The 16,793-nt window shown below is 37.9% G+C and overlaps 1 protein-coding gene and 1 long non-coding RNA gene across 4 annotated transcripts in view; one reads left to right on the top strand and one right to left on the bottom strand.

Annotated features, from left to right (window-relative positions):
- Positions 1–16,793, top strand: part of LOC134804941 (uncharacterized) — a 384,312-nt gene that overhangs the window by 185,304 nt on the left and 182,215 nt on the right. The gene's annotated exons all lie outside the window — the stretch shown is intronic.
- Positions 1–16,793, bottom strand: part of LOC134804720 (maternal protein pumilio) — a 362,073-nt gene that overhangs the window by 328,079 nt on the left and 17,201 nt on the right. For all 3 annotated transcript variants that reach the window (XM_063777883.1, XM_063777885.1, XM_063777884.1), the window contains exon 2: positions 2,635–3,132. In XM_063777883.1, the coding sequence (XP_063633953.1) occupies positions 2,635–3,132 (498 nt within the window). The remainder of the gene's footprint in view (positions 1–2,634; positions 3,133–16,793) is intronic.

Genomic DNA, 16,793 nt, shown 5'->3' with positions numbered 1-16,793 from the left:
TATTTAGATAATAGATTGGAACAGTTTTTTTTTATCATACGTGCGTCGTATTTGAGAAACGTGTCAAAAACTTTTTTAAAGCGCCATCCATAGAAATTTGTAAAGCGCCATCTCGCTTCTTCCCTCGTTTTTTATCCCGTTCTGGTTTTTCAATTTTATATATATGATTTATCATCCAAAATCATCATTAAAAAGTCAATTCTACCAGCAAACAAGAAAACAACTCAAAATTTGCATTTGATTACTTTGCCTCACATGGGAATAAAATACAACTTTGCTATCAGTTTTTGAAGTGCAAAGTAAGCCTTTCCGAGCTGGTGCACAGTGGATCGAAATGACTAAAAAATGGACATTAGTATTTTTTTTTAAAACCCTATTTAAAAAAATGATTTTCGGTTGAAAATGATGTAACGAATAAAAAATGTTATATAAAAATTTTCAAAATAAGGCTTATTTAAAGCAGAAAAAAATTAAATCTGTTTTTTTGTATGAAACTGAAAAACAGGTATCTTATTATAAGAAAACCGTTACCGATCTCGCTTTCTAACCTTTAGAATATTATTCTCCTACTTAAAAACAGTAGAAACTAGTAACCAGCTTATCTCGGTAGGTGCCCGTTTTTTTTTTTAGTCCAGTCAAGTCAGTAAAAAACAACATTTTTCTTAGTGATTTTTTTTTCATTAGTTAAACGGTATATTAATGATAATTTAGTCACTAAATTATCATGAATTTTGACATTTTTATAACTATGACAAAGAAAAAAATAATTTTATACTTACGAGAAAATTAAACCCTAAGAAAAATGTTGCTTTTTACTGACTTTTGACTGGACTATATAAAAAACGGGCACCTACCGAGATAAGCTGTTTACTATTTTCTACTGTTTTTAAGTAGGAGAATAATATTCTAAAGATAAGATACCTATTTTTCAGATTCATACAAAAAAAAACAGATTATATTTTTTTCTGCTTTAAATAAGCCTCTTTTTGTAAAATTTTATATAACATTTTTTATTCCTTACATAAATTTCAACCGAAAAGCATTTTTAAAAATAGGGTTTAACAAAATGCGAATGTCCATTTTTTAGTCATTTCGATCCACTGTGTGATAGTTATTTGTACAACAGGAGATCAAAGTTTGATATTTCTTCGAGTGCTTATTTTGAGTCCCGTGCAACGTAAAGATTCTATAATAGATTCACGAGCGTAGCGAGTTTACTTAAGCCTTGGCCAAACACACGGCGCGACGCAGCGCCGCGGTCGCGCCGCGCGACCGTAGCACATGCTAACAGGTGACCGATGTCAAACAGACTGCGTCCCGCCGGTATCACGCCCCGCTTCTGTCGCGCCCCGCGCCGCGCGGCCCCTTGGACGCGGCGGCCCGCCAGCCCGCCGCGTCGCGCTGGGTCACATCAGTCGGAGCGGACGTTAAGCAGTGAGCGGTGCCGCGTTCCCGCGCGGCCGCGCCGCGTTCGCGCGCGCGATGATGGCGTGTTGAGAGCGTGAGGCCGGCGCGATCCGCGCGCGCCCTGTTTGAACAGGCATCACGCGGCGCTGCGTCGCGCCGTGTGTTTGGCCAGGCCTTTAGGTACTCCCTAAAACCTGTAGAACTACTTCCATGACGACTTTTTTGACAAAGTGCATGGCCGCCATCTTAGGTTCCAAAATGGTTATCATTTTCGAAATCCGCAATCCCTAAAACCTGTAAAACGACATCCATGAACACTTTTATGACAAAGTGCATGGCCGCCATCTTGTGTTTCAAAATAGTTATCATTATCGAAATCCACACTTCCTAAAACCTGTAAAACGACATCCATAACGACTTTTATAACAAAGTGCATGGCCTCCATCTTACATTCCAAAATAGCCATCATTTACGAATTTCGCAATCCCGAATACGGCAAAACACCTCATCCATCAGCACATAATTTCATCCATCAGCACATAATTCGAACAGAAATAAACATTCAAGTATGTTGACATTGACAGTGATATGTATTACCGGTAATAGAAAGGTATCTAATAGAGGTATTGTTGTCAACTGCCTAAAATGCTAATATTGTTGAATACCGGTATTGTTATACCTCTATTTGAAGTTTTAGCAGTATAAATACCAAAATTCAATTTTTATCAGGTAACCCTCAATTAAAACCGGCAGTCAGAATACCGGTAACGGTCCCTGGTTTGTAATGTCACCGTATTGAATAATAATTTCGCTTAAAATTTTGTTTTTTATTCGCAAATGTGATGAAAAACATTATGTGTAACTCCGGGGGTAAGAAAATTGTAATCTCGAGTCTTTAATTGCAAATGTACTTCTGTTTTTAGTTAGTATTTGTTGTTATACTTGTTATAGCGGCAACAGATATTTCATCTGTGAAAATTTCAACTGCCTAGCTATCACGGTTCATGAGATACAGCCTGGTGACAGACAGACAGACGGACAGCGAAGTCTAGGAATAGAGTCCCGTTTTTACCCTTTGGGTACGAAACCCTAAAAAGTACTACGACTTTTTAAAAACTCTGTTTTCTGAACCTACTACACCTTAACATTCGGACATAAACTGACGATAGTACTACTCACGAATCTCACGACATACCGATTGTGTCAGGAAACTAAATTTGGACCTACCTGATTTCGGATGGCAGCTACAGGAGTGAGGCCAAGCTGGTTTTGTCCTTGTTGTAAGAATTGATTTGTACCCGGTGCCAACATTCCCGCCTGACTTAAATACATGAGGTGTTCCGCACTTTTGCCCATACCATTCATGGCTTGCATGGGATTCCCGTGATGTTGATGTATATCATATAGACCCTGTTGGCCTAATTGCGGCGCATTTTGTATGCCCTGAAGGGGTGGCATCATCATGGCATTGCTTTGTATAGTTAAGTTGTTCCCCATGTTGTGATTCTGTAGTGGAGCCAGTTGGGTGTGAACCATGTTGGACGTCAGGTGCTGCGGGTGACTACCAATAGCTGACGGATTTATTGCCAAATTTCCAACGGATGAAGCAATAGCCTGATTTATAAATTGCTGCGGGTTTGTTTGAGTATTTTTTATCTGCACTGGAGCTTGGTGATGCATGTTATTTATGGCCACAGGAATGGGATTCTTCCACTTGTCTTGATTCTGTAATAAAAAAACGTGTATTATTAATTGAGTTAAGAGGAAATATCAGCTTAGCCCATTTTTAGATTTGAGAATTTTAGGTAAATATCGACCTGCCCGATTCGAACTTTAGGATACGTCAGTTAAGGCTCCGTCACACAGGCGCGTTTTTAGGCGGCGCGTGAGCGGGGCGCGCCGCTTTTACATATAAAACGCTCACGCCGCGCTCACGCCCCGGCCGGAAAATGCGCCTGTGTGACGGAACCTTTAATAGATTTAGAAACTATTAACTGACGTATCTTAAAGTTCGAATTGGGCCGTCCGTGCGCTGACGAGTGCGGTTTCTAAAATTAGTGCGTTAAGGACAACTGCAGCTTAGGCGAAAAATCCTGCGTATAACTTAGATAACGTGGTAGCGTGGTATAACTTAGAAATCGAGGCTTTGTTTTCGACATTTTCCTCCTCCAAAACTTAACCAATCGTAACGAATATTTGGGAACGGATTGAGAAAGATATTATCTGTCTGACAATTTTGATTTTTGTGTTTATTTTTGCCGATTTTGTATACAAGGCTTCATTTCATTTCCATATAAAAAAATATCCAAAAATTTGAACTTAGTTTCCGAGTAAAATGCAAATTTCTTCAATATGGTACACATTTTTCAAGATGGTGGCGGTTCCTCGCATAGACCTGTATAATAGGGACAAGACATATTGTTCTATACGTACAATTGCTTATACAAATAGCACCCATTTTGACGGCACACACATAAATATATATCTATCTCGTTTTTACTCAGCACTGTAACAGCAAAAAAAGATGACAATATTTCAGTACGTACATAAAGTGCTCCATGAAAATACGTAAATAAGTACCTAATGCGGCCGAAAATCCGCCATGTTTAGCGGCCTAAATGTCATTGTCTGTCAGTTCAGCCGGTACTTGTCCTGTCAAAAAGTCGTGGTGAAAATTAAAATTATTAATTATCTTTCAATATTTTGCTTGTGATTGAAAATAATTGAAGCCAAATGTGAATAATTACTAATTACGTCGCGAATATGCCAGTGTGTAGTGTATTAGGGTGCGGTATAAGAAAACCACCAAATCAGCCATCTTTAACCTTACACAGGTACGCTATAATTTACATTAAAAATATTGGTTATTGTTAATGTTCCTGGGAAATTTAAGGATGTTTCACATTATAAATAGCCAGGTCCTTCTGTGCAGTTATAGATCATGAAGTGATATAGTTTATTTAACTATATTTTTGCGCTTAAAAAATGTAAACATTTTAGCTAGGGTTGTACTTTATTTATCGACTTTGATATCGATGTATTATGAATATTATGATTGCTTATTTATATTTTCTTATTTTATCATGCTAATACCCCGCTTAAAACCAACTAAATTATCTTAATTAAATAATTAAAACATTTTTTATAGGTTACCAAGAAATGAACATAAAAAGAAAAAGTGGCTGGAGACGGAGACCCTGACCGACTCTCGGGAGCACTCGGGTTCGTGGAGTCGTTACTCCACAAGCTGCCCTGCGGGCTTTTTTATATTATAATTTGTATGTCTTTTCCATATCTCGGGACCATGGGGTCCCGGACCTTTGGGAGGCGTACGAGGGGCCGAAGCCAACAGCGCAGAGACCCTTTAAGACACTTTAATCTAAAAGCAAGGGATACACGTGGCGGATACCATCCCCGAACGCACAATGTGATACATCCGGAGATAGTCCCCGCCAGGTGCCAAGACTATTGCAGTGCAGCACTTTTGTGCTGCGATGGGAACTAAGGTCATGGGCTATAGATTTGAAAGTTGGATGGACTGGATAATGGGCTATGGGAGAGACTAGCGGGCACCTGCCGTGACAATCAGTCTCAAAATTGTAAATGACAGGTGGTGACTCGCCAACTCGTTGAGTGGGCCCCGCAATGGCCGCACGCACAGTGCGACAACAGGGCAACACTTTGGAGTGGCTGTGAGGTTGTCGAGAGGTGAGTCTGCGGTAGCCAGATCCCGGTAATCCGTTCAGCAGGCCGCCGGCGTTATGACATTTTACACTTCCAACCTGGAGCATAGGTTCCGCTGTTGCGACTCCACTCTGACCGGCCAATCAAGGCAAGCACAGATGCGAGGGCCAGATGACAGGGCCCTCAGGAATAGGGGTCCGCGGTGTCGCCACTCACCGTCAGCTCGCCACAATTATTATTATAGTTTTTTTTTATCGAACGAGCGAGCGAAGCGAACGAAGTTCTTACATTCGACTTGGGACACGCGGCTGGCTAGGGGCACGTCCCGGCATTTAAATGTTTTTAAGCTGAACTATCAGAGGATAGTCTGATACTCAAGAACTTAAGTTTTGTTCTAATTTAAATTAAATTGGGTAAACGTGTAGTTGAGGGCATTATATTTTAGTAGGGATGTACCGACTAGTTGGGAAAGCCGACTAGTCGGCCACTAGTCGGGAAAGCCGACTATCCGGCCACATTTGTAGTCGGCGATTAGTCGGCGACTAGTCGGCAAAAATGGCCGATTAGTCGGCACTTTATTAGTGAAAGAATACCACATGTTTTATGTTTATTTTACTAAAATACGAGGGTTGAGTGATAAGTCTGGTAAAAATTATATTTAAGCTATTATTTTCACAAATTTAATAATGACAATTTGTAATAGAACCTTTTTGGAGGTAAATTGTATATTTTCAGCCAGTTCGCATGCTTACTTTTTTTTTGACAACTATGAAAAAAAAAACAATTGCTATGTGGTTTGCAAACATGGAGAAAAGTGAGTTTCGTGTTTTGATTAAACATTATTTTTTGCGAAAAAAAAACTATTTCGGATACAAAAAAAAACTTAGACAAATATTATGGGGACTCCGCCTCATCGATTAAAATGATTCACAAGTGGTTTACGGATTTTCGTTGTGGTCGTACAAGCACTATTGACGCCAACCGACCCGGACGCCCTGTTGAAGTCACTACACGAGAGTTGATCACCAAAATCCACGATATCGTATTGAATGACCGCAGAGTAAAAGTCCATGAAATAGCTGATATCGTAAGCATCTCAGACAAACGGGTTCGTAATATCCTACACAATTAATTGGATATGAAAAAGTTTTATCGAAGATACTAATGCGTATTTCGAAGGGTTGGAGAAATCATACTATACGGAGGGAATCAAAAAGCTAGAAAAACGATGGAATAAGTGCTCTGAGTTAGATGGAGACTACGTGGAAAAATAAATATTTACTTTGGTAAAAAAAAACAAAAATTGTTTAATTTTTACCAGACTTATCACTCAGCCCTCGTACCTATTCAGGATGCATAGGAAACCTTTTGTTCATGTAAATAATTGACCGTTAGATCGTTATAGTATATTGGTGGGCTGGTGTTTTCCTCTACAGGTCGATCTCAACTGATTCTCGTGTAATTTCATGTGCAAGTCGATTTTTTAAATTATTATTTAGTTTTTGTTTTTTTTTTTTATGGTAGAGCCATGACTGGCCATGAGGAACTATTAATGTTATTGCAAAATTTAGAGACTTAGACAGGGCACGTTGCTCATAAAGACGCTGACCACAGGGGATAGGTTCTTAACTGGTGACTACGTACGGGAAATAGAGCCTTGAAAATACCTCCTACAAGCTGTACTGACGGTCTGCTCAGGATCGTAAAATAAAAGAAATAAAGACAGAAATTGAACGAGGATTCTTGTAATAGGTCTTTGAACCTGTAGAGAACACCTTTTAGCCAAGCTAATATGATGAATAGCTCAACCAAAGGAGCAAAACAATTGTTTTTCACCTGAACTTATACGAAACTAATGATCTGGCTGACTAGCCGACTAGTCGGCCGACTAATCGGCCATTCGAGCGCCGATTAGTCGGCTAGTCGGCCAAATCAATAGTCGGTACATCACTATATTTTAGTCATTAAATTATGAGCAGGCTCGATCAAGGGGTTATTGAGCTAGAAGAGCTTAGAAGGTTAAAAAGCTATTTGTGAGGGGTCTTGCTATTCTGGTCATCTTTATGCAAGAAACTATGGTCGAGTTTGGTATCAAATGAAAGTGCTCGGCTTGCACTTTTATAATATCGTTTTTAAATTTACCATTTTGAAATAATTAGCAAGATAAAAATAAACATAATATTGGTATTTGACATTTGACAGGAAATATTTCTTCTTACCACAGATACAGTATCAGTTAAGGGCTCCACAGGCCTTGTAATATATCCACGCGATTTTTGATCCATTGCCGCCTATAGTGGGACATAAAATAGTAGAAATAAAATAAAATGGAACTCTAAAATTTCCATACTATAGTCGGTCAAACAAGTTTGTCAGTAGAAAAACGCGAAAATTTTCTATGGGACGATAACCCTTCGCGCCTACATTTTTAGCCGCTTTTTTTTACTGACGGAAATAGCTTGACAGACTATAAATTGTTGCCATGTGTAAGTATTTTACGTCAAAAATGTGACAGCTACGTAGAAAGTGGCGCCCTCATTTATTAACCGACTTCCAAATCTTAAAAGGAGGAGATTCGATTGTGATTTTTTTTATGTTTGTTACTCCATATCTCCGTCATTACTGGACCGATTTTGAAAATTATTTTTTTGATTGTATGTATATGCATACAGATTGGTCCCGTTTTTGTCAAAACCCAGTTCTGATGATGGGATCCATGACGAATCGAGGGAACTCCTCAAATCTTAAAGGCATACATATTTATGTGTTTTATCAACAAATCAAGCATATACATTCAAAAAAGTGACATTTGATGAAGTGGAACTGCTGATGATGATCAGAACGGAACTCTTCAACGAAGCGATTTGTCCTCTTCGTTATGTTTGTTAAGCAAGTTAAGTTTTTAAGCCACATTTTTGTCAAGCTCGAGGTCTGATGATAGTATCCATGAGGAATCGAGGGAACTCCTCAAATCTTAAAGGCATGCGTACCTATAGACATTTGTGTATTTTCATCAGAAAATCAAGAATTTACATTAAAAACTGTCGCATTTGATGAAGTGGAACTGCTGATGATGATCAGAACAGAACTCTTCAATGACTACACGTTTGGCGATTTCGAATTTCGATTTTGACGGAGCTGGCCCTGGAGCCAGACCTGACCCGGACCCGGGCTCTTATCTGGACCTGAACCCGGACCTGGACCCGGACTTGGACCTGGACTTGGACCTAGACCTGGACCTTGACCTGGACCCGGAACTGGACCCGGACCCGGACTCGGACCTTGACCCGGAAAACCACTGATACCTAAGCTAAATAAACCACTATAATTACCATACCATTAAATGTAGGTATAGAGTATAATGATGCCAAACTTACTAGCCCCTTCCGCTCAAACCCCCGTACACCACACCGCACGCGCCGTTAAGTGGGTTACGTTAGGTTTGAACTGCGATCCTCACAGAACCGAAAAAAAGTGGGTTAGGTAGGTTAGGTTAGAACTGCGAGCCTTACAGAAACGAAATGCTACTAGAAAAGTGGTTTTGGTTAGGTTCGAACTGCAATCCTCACAGAACCGAACTGCTATCAGAGAAGTGGGTTCGTGAGGCTAAAACTGCGACCATTACAGAAACGAAATGCTACCTACTAGAAAAGTGGGTGGTTTTACCTCCTTTTCTACATAGTGCACCATCTATGTACAATAATCTTTCACCGGCCCCCATAGAAGTCGGTTTGTTTTTCTTGAAAATTATTTTCTACTATTTTATGTCGAACTATACGAGTAGATGCAACAAAGTCAATCGCTCTATATAATTTTTGGCAAACCGCGAGTTCTCAGTTCGGGGCGAACTACTAGTATAATTCGACATTAAGAGACCATATACATCTCTAAATAATTGTAATATGTTAGTTTGAACTGGTAGTTGCAGTTAGTTGTATTTTATAAAATTGTTGATGTATTGTTATTATTTTTGCTTGTATGTAAATTCAATGTTGACGTGTAAAGGTGCCCTTGTGGCCTATTTGCTGAATAAATGTTGAAAAAGTTGAAGAGCCGAAGTCATTCCTTATTTTTGTAATTAAAAAAAATGTCTGAAGGTGTTTTTTTTTTCCCGGGTGCTTAATAAGTTCGAATTTTGTATCGCTCTCACTTATAGGTACGGCGCACCAAGGTCGAGGTGCGGTGCGGTAGTGTGTTACGGACTTTAGGGTTAGCAACACAACAAAATTGATTGTAATAGAGAGGTAAAATCTAAGAAAAACACGTGCACTTATTCTGACATCCAGAACAGATGGCGCTGTACTGCGCTGCGCCAAGTGTTTTGCGGTCATTGAGTTGTCAAACGTCAACTTTTGAAAATCCGAGTTACCGCAAAAATCGCAATATGTATGGAGTTGTACAGCGTCATCTCGTTTGCCTGTCAAATTCGAAGCGCGAAATTGTCTTAGATTTTACACATCTTACTCAATCAAAGTATCTTTTCACATAACAATATACTCATAAAGAATATTTATTTACTTACTTACTTCCTATTAAAACATAAACTCCACAAATAATTCATACTTAGTATTTTAAATAAAATGAGCCGAGACCGTTAAAAAGTTATCGATGTATCGATAAAACCTAGAAACAGTAAAAATCTTCTAGGCAGCACTAAAACCGCCATGTTTAGCGGCCGGATGACGTCACAGTGGCACGCATTATTCGTTGACGTTTCACTTCCATAGTTTTCATATTTCAGTGGTTCCTCTAGGTTCCCAAATGTCAAATAGTGTGCACATGAAAAAGAGACCTTTAACATACCAAATTTCAGGACTGTTCTAGAGATTTCAAGGTTAGTCCTAATCCTATTGTGCTATTATGCATAGTCCGACAAGAAATTGTAGAAAATTATTGAGGGCCCAACTACCTACGTAACTGTCACATTTTTGACGTAAAATGCTTAAACATGGCAACAATTTAGTATGATTTTTTAGTTACATTTTATTTAATTTCCTATTTACTTACCGGGTACTTACCGGATTAGGATATACATAGTTTTATGGCTTATTATTATGTGTTTTGTAATGATCAATTTCCTTTTAAATTTGAGGATGCGGATGACATATGTGAAAATATACATTTAATTTTGACGAAACCTGAGGTGGATGAGCTATCTGTATGATGACGAAGCCTGCGCTGTGGATCTGAAGGTACAGGTATGCTGTTATTATTATGTTGTTTTTTTTGGGCAATAAATTATATATATATTTCCTATTTTATGTCACACTATATGTTGATAATTTTTAATAGATAGTTATGCTATTTTGGTATTACTTTGGTTTGCGACGTATTCCGAGTAAAGGAGAGGTGGCGTAGCTACTTTAACGAGTTGCATCTTTCTATCTATGTATCTCTCAATTTAACTCCAATCATACTTCTTTCCATGGACCTTTGACATACTTGTAGTTTGTTAAGTTGCTCTTAGTTCAAGTCAAGGTTTGGCTGCTATGTTAAGGCTAGGGCTTCCAATACCGGGATCCCGGGATCCCGAAATACCGGGATCCCGTTTATTTATAAGCATTTTTCAATACCGGTATTTTTAATGCAATACCGGGATCCCAGTATTTTAAAAAACAAGGAAAATGGGCCGATTATAACGTTTAAAATCCATTAAAATTATTAATTCGGCTGTATCGAGAAGATTACTTGCCCATTTAATTAAAGAAGATCATTTAATTGAAACAAAATCTGTGCGTATGCGTTAGATAAATATTTGGTGATGAATTCTGATGTTCAGGATATGATATTAATATAATTCGTTCTTAAAATTATATTAAAAAGTAGAAAGAAATGAGCAAGGAATTGTAGTATGGCAAACGAATTTTTGGTGGCAAATTTGAATATAGTTGGCTGGTTTATTAGGTTGAAGGTTGAACTAAAAATGTGACTGCTGAAGTCAACAGATAAAATTATTGCCATCCTGGAGGGTGAAATTATAATTATTGCAGTTGGCGATTATTGTTTAATATCCTAAGCTAAGGACATACATATAAGTATCTGCTGAAACAAGAGTTCAAGTAGCGTCCATCATTATATATTATATACTATGAGTATGTATGAAATATGTAGTAGTATATTAATTATTTATATTCTAGTATTTTTATTTGTGTATTCTATATGTAGTTTATCAGAATTATTAGCTGTTCAGTTGTTTTCCATCGTTCTAATAAATTCCTCTGTTCTCCTTGCACCATTTTTACATGTCTCTGTTTGACCCGATGGTTGACTGGTAGAGAATGCCATTAGGCATTAAGTCCGCCATTTGTACATTATTTCTATGTTCTGTGCAATTAAGTTTAAATAAATAAATAATATCTGGTGTTACAGTGAGCCTTTTTTTAATAAAACTCAAAAATTTTAAGCGTTTCATAGTCAATGCCGGGATCCCGGTATTGATGAAGATAGTTTCGGTATTAATACCGGTATTGAAAGAAGTCCGGTATTTGGAAGCCCTAGTTAAGGCCCTATGTGATATATTTTATGTTATGTAATGCACCAGCTAGAACCCATTAACGGGTACAAATAGATACCCGTAAATCGGTCCCAGCTGGCGTAGTGGCTATTGTAAATAAAGTGGAGAAGAGGGGCGGTTATGGTGTTTAAGTTTAGCTGGTCTAAATATTGGGCTATCGTAAAGAGGTCCGGACGTATCCGAGCCAGGCGGTGACTCACCGCTGACTAAATGGGCCCCTGGAACTGCCGTCATAAAGACGACCAGGAGCAACATCGGTGTCAGCGGCTCAGGGGTGTCGAGAGGTGCGCCGCTAACTCGCGTCTTATGCATCTTTCACTTCCACCCCTGCAGCATATATATTAACGACTCCTCTCTAACCGGCCAATTAAGGCAAGCTAAGCTGCCATGCGGACTTACTATTATTATATAATATTAGAATTTCTTAGTTCTTACTGTATTTCAACTTAATCACCTAGTTAAATGTACTACAGTGAAACCTGGATAATAGAGAATATTATGCAAAACTCTGCGTAGAGGGCGTCACTAGGTCAATCACATGGCCTACCGTGAAATACGACAGTCGAAAGAGTATGCTAATAGTTTGCGCTACGAGAACGAATCGCTATCTCTGTCTCTCTATCGCACTAATATGTAAGAGTGATAGAGACAGAAAGTGCTTCAATGCCGGAGCACATGTGATTGGCATCTAGGCTAGGCCCCCAGAACAGCTAAATTTACCTAATGATTTCGTTATTAAATTAAAAAGAAAAATTGTCATCTTGGCTAGGCACCTTCGGCGCGTAGCCAACATGCTAATCGTTTGCGCTACGACAATGAAACGCTCTCTCTGTCTCTCTATCGCACTAATATGTAAGAGTGATATAGACAGAAAGCCCTTCGTTGTTGGAGCGCAAGCTATTGGCATATTGGCTAGGCCCCTAGAACAGCTAAATTGTACCCTAAGATTTAGTTATTAAATTAAAAACAAAAATTGGCATCTTGGCTAGGCACCTTGAGTGCGTAGCCAATATGCCAATCGTTTGCGCTACGAGAACGAAACGCTATCTCTGTCTCTCTATCGCACTAGTATGTAAGAGTGATAGAGACAGAAAGTGCTTCATTGTCGGAGCACAAGCGATGGGCATCTTGGCTAGGCCCCCAGAACAGCTAAATTTACTTAATGATTTGGTTATTAAATTAAAAAGAAAAATTGTCATCTTGGCTAGGCACCTTGGGTGTGTAGCCAACATGCCAATCGTTTGTGGTACGACAACGAAACGCTATCTGTCTCTCTATCGCACTAATATGTAAGAGTGATAGAGAGAGACTATACGCAACTCTACGGAGCGTTAACGTTTGGCATATTGGCTAAGCACCCTGATCGGATGATAGAACTAGATAGTGTATAGCGGAACTCTTCAATGTGTACTGTACCTAAACTAAAGTAACAAATATCAATTCAATCCGACTTATCCGACTTTTAAATAGAGGGTTGAAAATCAACTTACAAAATATAACCGATTGTACTACAAAAATTAACTTAATTCTAAATAACATTTTAATTGAATAAAACCTTATTTAGAATAGTCCCACTTCTAGAATAATTATTCTGTTTTTTATTCCGCATTTAAAATAAAAGTCACATGATTTATTCACCTTAATTTTATTCTAAAATAACTAGTGCAAGAATTATTCTAATTCAAATCGATTTGAATAAGAATAAATTTTCTGATTATATTCTTATTCTTATTCAAGTTAATTTTTGCCCAACTCTGCTTCTGGGTATGGTTAAGTACGTTTAAGAGAACTTTATGGCATAGTTCATTTATAAAGAAAAATCTTTTTTTGCTTTTTTTAAAAAAATATTTAAGTTTAAAAAGTAGTTAAATGTAGCATGTAGCGTTGCTGTAACACGGGCATTACATTTAACTCAACCAAACAATTGAAATCTGTGACATATCAATGTCATTTCGAACATCGATCGACCGAGATTGTACTTAAGTTTAGTAGCAAATGTATGAACTCATTCTAAACACTAATCAATATGTAACCGGCCCTAAGGCAAGTGTACACGCTTGTAGAGGCCTTATAGGAAATAAATAAATTATTGATTATCTCCGAAATGGAGTTAATTAGAATATCGGTGTCTTTGAGAAAGTTACTTGATTTAAGCTCAGGAATGCACCCTTGAAATTAACGGAAAAAAAAAAAAAACACGGTATATACATACATATATATATATATATACAGGGTGACCTTAACCATTGGACAAACCCTGATATCCCACGCAGGGTTACTTCTCAGAAATGCTCTAACGGTAATATTCTTTTTATTAGAACAAAAGATAAAAAAATAAATTATCAAACAAAAGTTATTTCCTATAATCGACAACAAAAAGGAACATACTGTATTAATCATTGGCAGTGCTTGAGACAATTTGTTTGAAAATGTACGGCAATGATGACATTTGTCAAAAGTCAGAATCTTGTTAATGTCATAAATAAAAAAGATAATCAAAACGGTCGATGAAGGTTTCATACTATTTATTACCTCAACACATACAGGTTGCTCCAAAATAAAAAAAGTCGTAACTTGTTAATTTCTTCGTAACCGCTACACCGATTGTTATGATACTTTGTATACTGGTTCTAAATAGCCTAATGCACATGTACATTTCGGCTTTGTCCAATGGCTAGGGACACACTGTATATAACTAACACTTATACACTAAATTAATTACTTCTTTATTTTTTTATAATCTTTTGGGTTGTAAAAAAATTCCGTTAAATTGTAGAAGAAAGTTTTATTGGAATGTAAAAAGTAGAGATGCCAAGAATATTAGGCTACTATTCGGTATTCGGCCTATTCGGCCACTTTGCCGAATATTCGATATTCGGCCGAATGTTGCCTACTATTCGGCCGAATACCGAATATCTATTGCACCTACCTAAAAAGAAAAAAAAGCTCAAAAAAATAACCAAAAACCATGTATTCTCGGAAAGTGGTTAAATACGAAGGCACGTTTTTGAGCATATGTTGATCCCAAAATATTTTATTTTTATCATGGATCTGATTTGATTGACTCTAACTACATTTATTAATTAAGTTCAACATAAAAATATATCTTAGCAAACGTTGTGCTTTGTTGGCGAACAGTTTTCCTAATAATTGTGACTCAAAATGTTCGCATGTCATGCCGAATATTCGGTATTCGGCCGAGAGGGAGCTTTATTCGGTACTCGGCCAAATTCACTATTCGAGGCATCTCTAGTAAAAAGCATACTATGTTTTTATACTTATTTACGATAATACGCAACTCGTGTCGATTCAAAACACTCCCTTAGGTCGTGTGTTAATTTATCGCCTCTCGTTTCGAATTTCCTCTTTTCCGCACTTGTATCGTAAATAACTATTCACCAACTCCTACTACAGGATGTGATAGATACCCAATAAATAAAATGGTTTGTGGTATTAAGTACCTATTTAAAGATTTGAACAGTTTTAAAATAAAGTCATCATTGCTATAAAAATATTGTTTCATCACACTTGCGAAAAAGATCTTATTTCATGCAGCACCTCTAGCACATCTTGCGTCCGCGACTTAGACCGCGACTCGAGTCGACATTCCCGCGGCTGTCAAATCTGTCGATTTCCGTAGCATAACTTGTACCCGCGACTGCAACAGCCGCGTAGAGAACTCGAAGTCGCGGCGCGACTCATCAGTGTTCCCCGATGGAATCAAAGTCTAAACATAAATGCTATTTACATGTGACAACACTGAATCGGAAACAGGGTTGCGCTATTTCATTCGTTCTTTAGTGGTAAAAAATCTAGTTTTTTGTCGATGTCAAAGTCAAGGAACTTTCAAATTTTGTCAACATTTAATTACGAGAAAAAATACGAAAAAAATGTAAGTAATAGAGCCTTATATACTAAATTTTGATAATATTCCTTAAAATATATATTCTTTATTAATTTCTGTTTAATAAACCTTTTACATAAAATATTTTTGTAGGTAACTATAATTAATGGAATTGCTATTATTGGTTTGGTTATATTCCTGTTGTAAATTGTGTTTTTTTTTTAGAATAAGTCCAGCATTATCCTAGACGCGATTGATATCCCAGCACCTTCGAGCAACACGGAAGGGAGGCGGCATTCGCACTATTTCCCCTCTGCCGAGGTACAAGATTAGCGCGTCAATCTAATCTAGCGCGGGTAATAAAACTAGTTGCGCTTGGATTTTTCACTAGACCGAGTCCAGACGCGCGCGTGAACACTGCTGCACAAAAATGCCTGTTTGCTCGGTTTTTTGTTATAAAAAGAGGTCGGGGACATCAAACTTACAAAAAGAAAGTGTTACATTTCACATGTAATATTTTTTTTTACATATCATACGTTTAATGATATTCAAACACAATTATTATATTTTAGTCTCATGTAATTGTTGGATTTATCGATTTTGCTCGCTCAGTACAAATTGCGGATCGGTCGAGCGACAAATCCGACTTCTCATCTCTCAGAATACAATAACATATACTTCAACAAAAATGTGTTAGTGTGCGTGTTGTGACACTTGTCACTCGTCCGTACACAAAAAGAGATCGAGGTTTGCAAGATTTGTCTTTGACGTGTGTCATTTTGTATGTATTTGTGTCGTCATTACAGATTGGATTTTGTATGTAAGTGTGTGAGAAGTGCGACTGTGTGCACCTTTCCCCCCGCGAAAAATGGCAGAAAGATTTGTACGGTGAGATATCGCTTGGGCCCCTCCCTTCCGATGTGTCGGAAGCCGGTGTTGCTCGAAGCCCAGCACCCAAAGGAAAATATTGTTAACAGGAACGTGCCAACGGGACCCGAAGTGGAGAGTCAGGAAAAGAAACACACTAGGCAAGCTTGTAGGTCTCAAACGCGGAGCTGTCCCCGTTTCTAAATTAACTAAGATGTGAGAAGCGCTTTAGCTTTTAGAACACCTCTGAGGAAGTGAACTATTATAATAACCCTAATGGTTATGGCGTACCATCTAAGCTGCCGCAGTAACTCTCAAATAAGTTTCATATTGTTTTTCTTGTGCCAATAATGGATGGCATGTGTGTGTACTGTGTAACAGTTTATGATTTGACAAATTGATATGAAAAGCTTATTTCATAGTCCTCGATGAATTCACGGCCATATTATTTTATTGTTATCTTTACAAACCAATTCT

Source organism: Cydia splendana, chromosome Z, assembly GCF_910591565.1.
Source record: "Cydia splendana chromosome Z, ilCydSple1.2, whole genome shotgun sequence".
Classification (NCBI taxonomy): domain Eukaryota; kingdom Metazoa; phylum Arthropoda; class Insecta; order Lepidoptera; family Tortricidae; genus Cydia; species Cydia splendana.
This window is presented reverse-complemented; position numbering and strand designations above follow the sequence as displayed.